General features: G+C 37.4%; 1 protein-coding gene and 1 pseudogene across 1 annotated transcript; both read right to left on the bottom strand.

Annotated features, from left to right (window-relative positions):
• Nucleotides 1–8,316: 8,316 nt before the first annotated feature.
• LOC125658847 (uncharacterized) lies at nt 8,317–10,031 on the bottom strand (annotated as a pseudogene).
• Nucleotides 10,032–11,555: 1,524 nt separating this feature from the next.
• Nucleotides 11,556–12,644, bottom strand: LOC125660204 (uncharacterized). The gene has a single exon (XM_048892039.2). It carries the CDS (start codon nt 12,642–12,644, stop codon nt 11,556–11,558), a length of 1,089 nt encoding a protein of 362 aa, XP_048747996.2.
• Between the last annotated feature and the right edge of the window lie 1,314 nt (nt 12,645–13,958).

Below are 13,958 nucleotides of genomic sequence, written 5' to 3' on the forward strand. Positions count from 1 at the left end.
CCGTTCTTCTCACGTGACTGGGTCTTTTGGAATTTTTTTTTTTTTTTTTTTTTTTTTTAGAAATATACCCGTATTTCTACCGACATGTGTTTCTCGACTTGTTTGCTCACATGGAGGAGAATATGGAAATAGAAAGTCTTTGGGACGAAACCATTGACGATATTATCTTGTCTCAAGCTTCAAATGAGATTGAGTGCGAATATTTATTTGGAGAACTTAGTCTGAGTCAGTTATCCCATAGGCGTAGCTTGGGTTCGAATATTACCGAGGCAGGTATCGACATTTTAACAACGTAAAAGGTGTTTTGTTCTGTTTTGCCTGCTTTGAGCAAAAAACGAGTGCAGTCCACTTGGTTAGTGCTTTTGAGCTAAGGATCATAAAAGGTGGGTTTTTTTTTTTTTACCAAGGCAGCTGCCTCGGTTGCCTCAATGGAAGCTACGCCACTGTATCCGTGTTTGATATGTGTAATTTTGACATGGAGGAACTTCGTACAGTGGACAGTGATGTTGTTTTGTCGAGTTTGTGGGCGATATTTGAAGAAAAGTGTAGGTTATGTAGAGATAACCCACACTTTTAACAAAAGAAAGCACGCCAACCTATGGTACAAGTACATCTGGTTATTTGCGGTCCTTTACAAATATTACGAGTAGACCCAGGTAAATAATCGTCCGCATTCAATGCGTTTTCATGGCGAGCATACATGTCATGTGCACAAGTACAGTAGTATTTATGTATTTGCATTTTGCTTGAAGTAATTGTGAATGGTAGAGATTTTATACCCTTTGCTTATTCCATTTTATTAATAGATAATAAATGAAATATTTCTCCATGTTTTTGTATAGTTTTGACATATTTACTGCATATTTACTGCAAATGTACATACATACATACATGTGAAATAAAGCCATTCTAAATTTATTTATCCAAAGCATTTAGAATGATTTACTACTGTACGATATGTTTATTGTAATTTTGAGCACTGTATGGTGTTCGAAAACGTGATTTCATTTCATCTCGATGTCCTATAAATTACTATCGGAGTGGTAAGTGTTACCTGTCGAAGCTTCCCGCACAGGTAAATCGAAGACACTGCTGTGAAGTGGAGCGTAGCAAAACTCGTCCCCTTATATACCATGCGAACCTTGATACATATAACAATAGAACATCCAACTAATATGGCGGATAAGCAGAGAAATATGGCGGACACATAGAATTCTACTATATTTATTAATTCATGTCAGCTTTAATACAGCGAAATTACCCGTATATGTCAAATTGCGTGAACAGCGAGTCGTCTGTTAATCAAGAGTTCTTACGTTTATTCTAGCAACAGTTAATTATAAGCAAGAAATTCTATTTCGCCAGTGATGCCTCTCGCGAAATTATCCAATAAGTTCCTCGCGTATATCTTGGAATCTACAGTACATAAACATCATATATAGTTGAGAATACATAAATAAAAAGGTGAAGATAACGAAAAGTAATCAATACCATAACTCCTATAAGGAATACATCAAGAGTTGGACAAACACGACCCCCTGGACACATCAGAGGTGGGATCAGGTGCCTAGGAGGAGTAAGCATCCCCTGTCGATCAGCCACACCTGAATTGAGCTCTGTATCTCGATCAGGTAAAAAACAATCAGTGTGTAAAGAACGGCCTAGCAATGAGTATGAAACACATCAGACAGCATTTAATCCAATGACAGTTCGTATTGGCAAACTAGATTGTTATAAAGACCATAGAATTTGTGAAATGCTGACATTAAAGGAGATTGTTGAATCCTTTTTAACATCAACTTGTTTGTCAGAGGGTTGTTTCGATTTAAAATTTAGAATCGAGGAATATGATTTTTCTTGGGTGAATAAATCTTCATATCTCCCTCACTATCATGCAATAAATGTATAGTATAATTCTTGCATACCACAAGTTTAATGGTAACTTGCACTTAAAGGCGAATTACGGCGATTGAACAATATTCAATGACAAATTAAACTTAGCGTTACAAAAACATTGACTCAATCCAGCCCATAAGGACCCGGGTTATAATAGGTCCTCAGTACCCCTTGCTTGTCGTAAGAGGCGACTAAATGGAGCAGTCCTTCGGATGAGACGCCAAAATCGGAGGCCCCGTGTCACAGCAGATGTGGCATGATAAAGATCCCCCCATACTCGATTGTCGTAAGCGCTGAGCATAGGCTCAAGTTTTGCAGTCCTTCACCGGCAATGGTAACGTCTCCATATAAGGAAAATATTCTCGAACGTTAATCAATATACAATCGACTCAATTCAATGCTCATAAGAAAACCATCTCATTCCGATGCTCAGTAGAAGTCCTATTCAAACCCACAGTATATTCAGTATATTCACGATTTCGTAAAGAAAGATGTGAGGTCGTAAGAGAAATGTTTAAAGGAGTTTAGTTTGGGTTTAATACTACATGTCATCATTATAACGATCTAGTTTACCAATACAACCTGTCATTAGGTAAAATTCTGTCTGGCATGTTTCATACCAATTGAGGCCATTCTTTGCACAGTGATTTAGACTACTAATTACTCCGTTTACCTGAACGATATATAGGGTGCACGGCGGGGGTGACTGGTCGGCAAGGGGTGCTTACTCATCCTAGGCACCTAATTCCACTCTGGTATGTCCAGTGGTCCGTGTTTACCCTATCATGATTTTTGTATTCCGTATAGGAGTTACGAGATTGATCATTATTCGTTATCTTCACTTTCTTCATAAAATATTGAATCATCACAAAACATTTTTAGGTTGTTTGTTTTAATATATATTTTTATAGAAAATGAATAGCAATTATCTTAATGTTCTTGTTGTATTTTTTCAGCAGCATTTATATTTACAAACCTTATGAGGAGTGTTTATCAATGTAGAAAATTTCGGGTATTCTATATTTTTGTGTATTTTGTACCACTGTTTAGCAGGGACATAAGAAATATTTCAATATTTTCTTTCAGTCAGTTGAAGTTTTATGAACCAAGAAGCTAGAGTTATCATCACAAAGTCAAAAGGAATATCATATGGTAGGATATATTTGGGATTCTGAAGGCTGTGCATCAAGTAAGTTTGACAAGCTTTTTGAAAGAATCAATGATATTTTGTGAAAGGTTTAACAGTGGTGTACATGTTTTCATGTCAAACGTATAGCAAGTTCAGTAGGTTAAATCATTTAACCGGTAGCCGCTATAGGAATTCCAACGCATTTTTACCCTCGGTTTTATAACAAAACATTTTGGCTAGAGTTAGCTGGAATTCTATCATTGTTATTCTTTTACATGCTGACACAAGGGTTAGATTGTTGGGTTCAAAATTTTAAAAAGATTATAATGTAAAGAAATTATCAACAATTGCCGGACGTTCAGTTCTTTAACGATGCCTAAGATTTTGGTTTGGGTGCATTGGTAAATAATTCGAAAATACCGAATGTTTCAGGTTGTTGGACTAGTGGGGAATCTAGTAAAGATCAACTTAGAGGGACTTAGAGGCCGTCAATAGGAATTTAAATATCAAAGAACAATTTACATCGCAGCACTGTTTTCAGCCTTCTATGGAATAGAAAGTCAACGTGTACAATAAGATACTTCGGTTTGATACACGCACTGTTTTCTCGTTGTCAATTAGCATCTACTTGTACGCTAATCACTGTTGTAAATCATCTTTCTCTGTATGATGATCGAATAATTTTAAAATAGATTAAAACAAAGATGTTATATTTGAATTAATGATTTACCAAGTAAGCATTGTCCTGTTCATTTTCAAATACATTTCTCACTTGGGAAAGGTGGGGGGGGGGGGGGGGGGGTCATTGCTGATCCACCTTTCAACAAAGCAAAACAAAAATCATACTTCACATTTTACCACATGACGTCAGTCACATTGACATGTGGATCGCGATTTGTCACTTGCTTACATATTTTCTTGTGTTGGATTTACTATTACATGTAGTAACAACATTGTATGCAAGGGTAAGTTTTCATGTAGTAGAAATTTTCACAGAGTTAAAAGCCGCAAATTATTGCATTTTCTGATATTTGAAGACTTGCTTTGGGTAGATCTAGGCATAAACAATGCAATTTCCCGTATTTTCTCAATCTGTCGGATATGAGCGACTTCAGAGTCGATCTCCAAAGGGCAGCGAAATACGCATTGCATGCATAGTCTACACATATTTTCTGTCATGACAAACTTCACATTCGATACAATAATTTGATAAATAGGCTAGGCTCTGTTGAACTAAGACAAATTGACAACGAGTTAAGATGGCGACCTTAACAGAGTCTGTAGACGCTTCGTCGTTGTTGCAAAGTGAATCATTGCGCGGGTCAGTTGACTGGTATTTTTCCGAGTTTATGTACATTTTGATAAACGAAGGTTAGTATATTTGTCTTCTGCATTAAATTATAAGGAATTACTTTAATTCTGGGGCAAGTTATACGCTTCGCGGATTATAAAGCGTAAACTGGCCCAAACCAGGTTATACTCGTATAACTTGCCCCAGAATTAAAGTCATTCCTTAAATGTATTCAACACACCGATGTATATTATGCATCACATAAACTTTATATGTTTTATACAACACATAGACTTACATGTATTATTCAACGCATACGCTTATAGTAATATACACGCATTTTATAACACACATAGACATGCAAGTATTCTATAACATATAGACGCACGTCTCTTATACAGCACACACTTCCACATATAGTGTAACACGCAGAAATGTAAGTATTACACACGCACTTTTAAAAAAAAAAAAATATCGAGTACTTATGAATAGTAATAGTGATAATAGTAATGTTGGTACTAAAAGGTCCCTGGAGAATACCCACAATTACCAACAGTCCATAAAGGTAGCCTCTTGATTTTCAACTGAGGGACGGACCCCCTCAGAGGGTGGGGACGGACCCCCTCAGAGGGTGTGATTAGGACTTTCAATATTGATGCTCTCTATAAATTTAGTCAACATCATTTTGAAAAATAAGAGAATCCTTTGAATTTCTAGTAAAATAAAATATTTGTGAATATTGTAAAATACATGTTTTTATGTTGCATAAAAGTCCTTCAGATGTTTCATTAATATATTCAAGTCTACAATACATTTATTTTTGTATATTTTTAGAGCTATAAAGGATAAATGTAAATTGAAAACGGCAGTAGTTTCATTTCTGACAGAGAAAATTCTAACAACAACATGCTTCCATTTTACATCAAACTCCATGAAATCACTTTCTATTTTCCATGCGATTTCTACATTTACACAATCAAAAATGAAATGTTGTAAATTCTCAATCTTATCGCTACGTGTTTACATAATTTTTCTTAATTTTATTATGTAATAATTATTTGAAAGTATATTGTATATTGCTTAACAATTTACAGTTAAAATCAATTTTGTTTTCAAACAGTTCAACTTTATTATTATTTTACCCCAGTCATTGTTATCTATATGAAATGTAAAACTTATACGGTACCAATTTTGATGCACCAGATGCGCATTTCGACAAATAATGTCTCTTCAGTGATGCTCAACCGAAATGTTTGAAATCCGAAATAACGATAAACTTGCTAGAGCGCTTTGCATATCTGTCGCTTGAAATTATTTATTTACAAAAGTATTATAAAAGTCTTTTGTTGTATATTTGTATTGGAGGTAATGTTCAATGAGATCGGCTTTAGATGACTGCATACATGTATGTTGAAGACATATTATTGTTCGTATCTCTTGAAAATTGATTTTATCATTTTTTACTCACATAGCTAGCCAATTCCTTTATTTTTAATAATGATTCCATTATACCCCAGGGGGCTTTAAAAACCTGTTATATGAAAATAAATCCTTAACATAAAGTAAATTACTTTTCAACCAGTTTGGAAAGAAAATTGTTTTGCCTTTGTATGAAAATCTTTCATTTGACCATATTGATTGTTTAAGAAATTGTACGTTATTGTGAGTATTGTGTACATGTATTTCTTTACACCCATTAAAACATGTAAATAGAACAGAACAAAAGTATTGTCCATATCAATTCATAATTTTCTATTCTTTTTTTTCGGCGTCATTATCAGATTTGGAACACAATGACTCTTTATATATTTCAAAATACAATCTTTTGTCTCTTTCAATTTGCGGACCCATGAAGCATTTAGGGCATTGATTTTCGATTCAACATCTAATCCCCCATCTTTAACTTTTCCAATCATGGTCTTTGTTTTTATCAATATGAAAGTAAATAGATACATTGTCAGAATGGGTTAAAAGCATAAGAGGAATATTAAAATCCCGCACTAGAAATATTAAAACAAAAGTACGTACCATCTATCCTTCTTTGTTTCGTAAACCAAAAGTGATAAAAGAAATATATAGGTTACATGAGAAATACGTTTTGGTTCCAGCTGACAAAGCTTGTAACAACATTGTCTTTGTTTGCAAGGCTCATTATTACAACTGTATTTTAAACGAACTTGGTATTAATTCCACTTTTGGTAATCGTACTTATACTCCAACTGCCCTTTTAAAAGATGAAATCTTCAAAACCATGCTTCAGCATTAGACACATTTAATATCCCAGTCAATGGGTCGAATGGATATCAGTTACCGTACCTATACTGGATTCCTAAACTACATAGAAAGATACATTGCTGGATCCAGTAAGTGCTCTACCAAGCCACTATCGTTGCTCCTCACGAAAATATCAACAGCTGTGAAGGAGAAACTTCAAACTCACTGTGCCACTACATATGCCAGAAGTGATGTTAATCAAATGTGGATTCTTAAAAATTCTAAAGAACTTTTAGTAAACTTGAAATCGCAAAATTTTCCCAAATCACTAACATCAAAACCTATGACTTTTCTACACTATACATGACCACTCCTCATGATAAATTAAAGACTAGGCTTTTTGACACCATAGACAGTTGCTTCTTCAACAAAAATGGAAAACGGAAATATTCATATCTAGTTATCAGTCATCCCAAAAAATTACTTTGTTAAACACCACTCTGATTCCACGCACAAGTACTCTGAAGTTGAAAAAAAATATGCTAGAGTTCCTCATTGACAATATCTTCGTGGTCTTTGGTGATCAGCTCTTCCAATACAAAGATATAACGGGGCGATTGTGGACATTCCTACCTTATTCCTCTTTGCACTCCACATGTCTTTGACATCCACCGGTTATTTTACATCTGAAAAATGTTATAATACAATATATTTTTATCCATTTTAGGAAATTCGGACCAAAATCAAATTTTTCTAAAGTTTTAAACAGAAAGTTCCACTCAACTGAGTCAAAGGCCTTTTCCAAGTCTAAAAATATAAAATTCCTTCTCTGTCATTAGTTTCACAATAGTCAAGACTATCCAGGATAACACCTGCACTTATTCCTATCAAACGACCTTTAATATAAACTGTTTCATCATTTCCCATTTGTTTATATGTAATCTTCAGTAACCTTTGTGCAAAAATAAAAGCTATAATTATATCGTCTGTGTTAGTGAGACTGATTGTAAAGAAGAAAGATAACTGCGAATCTTTGAGCATATGTCATTTTTCTATTCATCATTTTTGTTTCATCTTATCAAAGATGAAAAGCAGAAAATAACTACGGGGAATCACCCAGTGAAATGATGACTACGCAACATATATTTTGTAAGTTTATTGGCGATGATTGGCCATGGCTGCTTATAAATGTGGGAGCCAGGCATCAATTCTTGCCTTAGAGGGCATCCCTAAAAACAAGCAAAATATTTGAGCCCTGGGAACAGATCTCAGATTGCTTGCTCACCTAGTCCATAATATAAAATGAAAATGTCAATTGATGTAAAGTTAACATAGAAGCACTACTGGTAAACCAGAATGCCGACACGAGACGATGCTGTGCATCGTCTGCGCCACCAGTAGAGCTATGCCCCATGTTGTGGGCTTTCTTTCTATCAGAGGCCGATGTTCGGTGCAGAATGAACAAAATGTGAAATTTGGGCGAGCTAGGTAGAGCACCCCCCCCCCCTTCCGAGAAAAAGAGAAAAAAGACAACCAAAAAACAAAAACAAAACCCCAACAAACAAATGATATGGCGTCCCTACATACATATTAGTATGTAAATATGTGTGTATATATATATATATATATATATATATATATATATATATATATAGGTATACATTGACGGTTTAATCACGCCTATAATAGTCAAAATGGAACAAACAAGGTAATCTACATCCGTCATAGCGGATATATTAGATATCTGGTAGACTGGACTAGGTGAAAAGAAAATCATATATCAGTGTCAAGTATGACAGACTGTGACCCAATTAGTCATAGCACAGCCATGGCCTTTCTTCCTCGGTTTTAGGAGATGCAAACACGTTGGATCAGACAAAAATGTTTGCAAAGCTTGCTGTAATCTGTACAAAAGCAAGTCATTCCCGAGATTGGAAAGGTGAACTTTGTCTGACGAGAACAGATCAGGACAATATGAACGTAGTTCAGGGTATCGAATGTATTTTCTACCCGACCTCTTCAAAAAGGATGCCACAGCCCTATTTGTCCGATTCCTGACTCTCTCTAAAGCCACATGATTCCTCTCACCCCTCCATTCACCCCGAGGCAAAATCTGAGACCAAACTAATGTAGTGGATGGCAAAATTTTTGAAAGATGCTGCAACGTTTTTATTATGTTAAACCTAAGTTCAATGGACTTTCCCTCTTGCATTGGGATATTATTACCCCCACAATGTAAAAGTAAAATTTCGGGTGGGTCTTCCAGCCGAAGCAACAATTTAACTTTTTTATAAACTTGCCCCCACCTCATGCCCCTTGTCCTTGCCAGAAAAAGGATGCATTGAGTCTATCTAACTGCAGGTTGGTACCAAAGAGAGACTTTCTTGCATGACAAAAAGCATGTTTACCAATGGATGACCCGACGATCCAGATTATTCTATGCTCTAAAATGATTAATAAACAAACTAACATTAAAAAAAAACATAAAAAAACAACAACAACAAGCAAACAACTAATTTATCTGGATGAGCCAATTCCTAATATAATTACGCAAGCATTGAGATTTCCATCTACCTTCTGTAACAATATACTGCTCACTAGCTCCGGAAACCCATGCGTTAGAGGTTGCACTTATACGGAACGAGTGCGTTTTGTACGCCCTACTGTCTAGCCCCAACTTTTGGATTGACATATTGAAAACTGATACAACCTGGTATCTGGTCACAGGGCTTTCTGACAGGTGACAAAAAAATGATCCCCTACGATTAGGTCTTAACTCTAAGTATAGCCGAATGAAGGAGACCGGACAAATGGTCTTGTGAGTAGGTTTTAAGTGAATCACTACCCCTTTTCCCTCCTGGTCAGTTTTTTTAATGTTGTAGAAGAATCCTGACAGTATTGTCGTGTGGCGAGTATAGAACATTTTGAACTTGAATGTCATGGCCTGCATCATGTTTACTGTTCTGGACTAACTCCCCCATTCGGAAAAAACCCAAAAATGCTGTCACAAATATGGTTGAGAATAGTGTAGATTCATAATATGACTGGCATATCTTTGGAAGTACCTGAACCATGCCAATTAAATGTCAAAGGTGATTGGTTTCCTTCCATCATTGTGTAGGTTACTACGACTAAAGCCCAATAAGACTTTCTTGAGTAAAAATGACTGTGTAGTGTCAGGAAAACCGTGCAATTTGTTGTAGTAAGAAATGCCTGCAATGTATGATTTTACTGTGTTACGTGAAAACTTCGTGAGGGATAGGTATGACACAAAATCAACCAAAGTTGCAGGGGATGGGGGCCAGACTTGCTTTGGGAGATAACTGGAACAAAACATATGATATGCCTTAATTGCAGAGTCATACAGTTTTTTGGTATTGGCTGACAATGCACAATCTAGAAGCTCTTGGGATCGAAGCTGTAAATCATGTGTAGAAAGGATGGGGGATTGGTGATGATTGCGCATCTCCCTCTAAGAAACTGGACCTGAAGCGCTTCCATAGCTGTCGGGAGAGAGAATCCGCTTTAATATAATGTATACCATAAAAATGTTCGGCTTTAAATTGTATATCGAGTAGTAAACCTTGGAGAACTAATCTCCTGAGCAGAAACATCACTCTCTTGGACTTGGAGGTTTTAGAGTTAAGAATTGAAACCAAGGCTGCGTTATCAGTATGAATAATGACTCGTTGACCTGACAAACTACTGCCCCAAACCTCAAATGCCATGGTTATAGGAACCAATTCCAAAAATGTTATGTCGGAGAAAATATCTTACCCCTTCCACTGGTCTGACCAAACTAAATAAACCCAATGAGTACCAAATACAGCTCCACATCCTAAACTGGCATTGCCTGCACTGTCTGTAAACAATTCTAGATCAAAATAATTCAACCAATTGGCTATTCTATATGAGGTAATGCCGTTAAAATCATCTAAAAATGCAAGCCAAGTGTATATATCTTTCCTCATTTCCTCGGTGACTCTACGCCTGTGATACGGACGGGAAAGCCCACAACATGCATCATACAGCCGCCTAACGAATGTTCTACCTGCTGGGATAGCACGAATGCAGAAATTGAGTAAACCAGTAAGTTCTTGGAGGTCGATCAGAGTAACCTTACGTTTTAGCAACATCCGAGACAACTTGAACCTGAGCTGCTCAATCTTATCTGATGGGATCCTAACTGTCATACTAAGAGTATCTATTTCTAAACCGAGATATACTAAACGGGTTGTCGGCCCTAGTGTTTTTTCCTCAGCTAAGGGGACGCCAAGCTCTGCACAAATTGCTCTAAAAATAGACATGAGATCGACAGTCTTGAGTACATGCCCTCCCAGCGAGAAGAAAATCATCAAGGTAGTGTACCACATTAAAACTAGTTGCCTGTTGCTTAACTAACCACTCTAGAAATGTTGAAAATTTCTCAAATTTCGCACAACTAACAGAACAGCCAAATGGTAAGCATTTGTCTATGAAAATCATCCCCAGCATTTTAAATCCTAATAACTCGAAATCAGACTTACGGACTGGCAGCAACCTAAAGGCAGATTTAATATCTAGGCGAGTTATTAAGGCGCCGGGACCAAGGTTAGCTAGCATGTTAAGGGCTTCATCAAAGGAAGAATATTTAACTGTGCAAACATTTTTGTCAATAAAGTCGTAACACTAGACCCATGTGGGTATGATAGATGATGTATAAGTCGGAATGAACGATCTTTCTTTGGTACCATAACCACAGGTGACAACCTAAGGTTTTGGAGTGGTGAATGAATGAAGGGACCAGCAACCATCCCTAAGCTTATTTCTTTGTTAATAGTGTGCATAGCCTCCTCTTGCAAACTGTGCAATGGTCTAAGGTTTTTACAATTCGATGCTACCCTTGGGCCTTGGTAACAAAGTTCAAAACCCTCTCTAAACCCCTGTAATAATTCTAAAGCTGCTAATTCATCTGGATAGTTAGCCAAGTATCGAGATAAAACGGAAATACTAATAGGGAAGGGGGCAATATCCTCGAGGTTTAAATTACTGGGTTGAAAAGGGGGCCCTAAAGCGCTGGGGTTGTGGGGGTCTAGTAATGGTAGCTGGGATGGATGGTACTCTGGGCAAGCGAGGACGCCAGGATGGTGAAACACTGGGTGGTCTGCAAATTGAATCAAAACCTGAACCACGTCTGCATTTGACATAAGGATGATTCAAGGAACACAAGATACACTCGTGCTTGTATTGACATGCAGTTTTGCTACATTGACCTTTATAGTTGAACTCATGCCATCTTAAGGGAGTGGCTTGTGACACCGACCCTTGGACAGCGAGTGGGCTGTATATGTATAACAGCCAGAACTCTTTATCAACAACAGCAAATGATATACTGGGGTTGCGTTCTTTTTTCAAACGGAATTGAAAGTCGTAATCCCTCCAGCCAAGTGCCTTGGATCGACTGACCCCTAGTCTGATAGTATGCATGTATTTAAACAGGGAAGCACTACATTCTGGGTGTGCCAATACGTAAATTGAGGCATAGATAAAAAATGCATCGGTCCACACCTGAATATCTGAAATGACCCTGGGTTTGCATTTTGATGATAAAGTTAAGTTGCCTCCTTGCATAGAAAAATATTTAGTATCGTCATTAGGATCAGAATCATAACTCCGATCGACCAAAAGCCCTAAATTAATGTACTCGCCATTGACAATTTTGAGTTTGAGATTATTGGAGATATTATGCCCAAGTTCATTCTGATAACTCGGCACCTGTGAATTGTTGGGGGTAGCTACTGTGGTTGATAAATCAGTACCTGAGTGGTCGCTGTCTGTTGGTGCCTCTTGGACCATCAGGGGGTTGGAGGACTCCATCCTCTGAGAGAGCACTGCGACTACCGCCTGCGTCACCTCATTCAGCTGCTCCCTGGACAAGGCCCTAGTTGGCGCCGAGTTGTAAAAAGTAGATGAAGCCTCTTGTTGTAAGGGGTACGGTTCGTGGAGAGTAGGAGAATCAGCAGGTACATGTACATTTTGCTGTGGACCATCCGTGCTGGACGGGGTGACGCGCCTCTTTCCACGTGGTCTCGGCACGGCACGGGTTGATGCATCTTGTTGTTTCCTTTTAGGCATTTTCTTTCACTCAATTGAAATATAAAATAGATTCAATAACATAGCAGTTTGCCAAAAATAAATAAGTAGATAAACTAGGTTTTCTAGTGAAATACGGCGTGTCACATGAATCGTAATGGCGACGTGTGCAGCATCCGAAAAATTAAAACCAATCCAAACTAAATGTACATTTCAATTTGCCATCGGGGATTGAAAGGTGTAATACAAAGACTAGAGTTTCATCAGATACTACAATCAACAACTTTTTCAACAGAAAATTGAAATCACGACGAAAATTGCAAACCTATTCGGCTCACACAAAAACACGTCTTACCTGCTGAATTTTTCTAGATGAATGTGACGAAAGCACAATATGACGTCATAAGAGGTAACAGCCGACAGTTACGGGCAGCACTAAAAAACCCGGGAACGACTTGTTATCGTCAATGTAGCAGAACGAGTGAATACAAAATTAAATAATCTGAGAATAGATAGAATCAGGAACGAGCAGCAAATCAATATACGTTTCCCTTTGATAAATGGATTTAACCCCAAGTGGTTAAATCTTAATATCGGGGCCTCTGTGGCCGAGTGGTTAGAGCATCGCGCTCAAAATCGCACGGCCTCTCACCTCTGGTCGGAGCGGGTTCGAATCCTGCCGGTAAGTGAGAAAGTTTCCCAGTTTACTTTCGGAAGGTCGGTGGTCTCTTCCCAGGTACATTGTATCTGGGTTCTCTCTTCCACCAATAAAACCTGGGTGCCTCCAAATGACTGAAAAATTGTTGAGTGTTGGGGAAACATCAATCAATCAATCGTAAAATAGCAAAGATAATTGATCCCAAAATCATTTATAGAATTCATTAGGTGTTCCGTCTAAGCTTGGTGATATCTTTGATTTCATATTAGCAACTGTTTCATTAGATTCCGATAAAGAGGGGAAGAAATCCCTCATATTTTTATCAATATCTGATAATTTGTTGATATGAATATCCTTTAAATATGAAACGATGTCTTCATTTGAATCTGGGTTAGAATAGGTCCTCAATACTCCTTGCTTGTCCTAAGAGGCGACTAAATGTGGCGGTCCTACAGATGAGACTGCAAAAACCGAGGTCGCGTGTCACAGCAGGTATGACACGGTAAAGATTCCTCCATGCTAAATGACCATAATTAGCGCCGAGCATAGGCCTAAATTTTGCAGCCCTTCACCGGCATTCGTGACTTCTCCATATAAGTGAAAGATTCTCGAGAGAGACGTTAAACAATATACAGTCAATCAATATCCATTCAAAGCTGACTTTGGTGAATAAATGTTGTCGTAAAAGCCGCACAAAT

This window comes from Ostrea edulis, chromosome 1 (assembly GCF_947568905.1).
Source record: "Ostrea edulis chromosome 1, xbOstEdul1.1, whole genome shotgun sequence".
Classification (NCBI taxonomy): domain Eukaryota; kingdom Metazoa; phylum Mollusca; class Bivalvia; order Ostreida; family Ostreidae; genus Ostrea; species Ostrea edulis.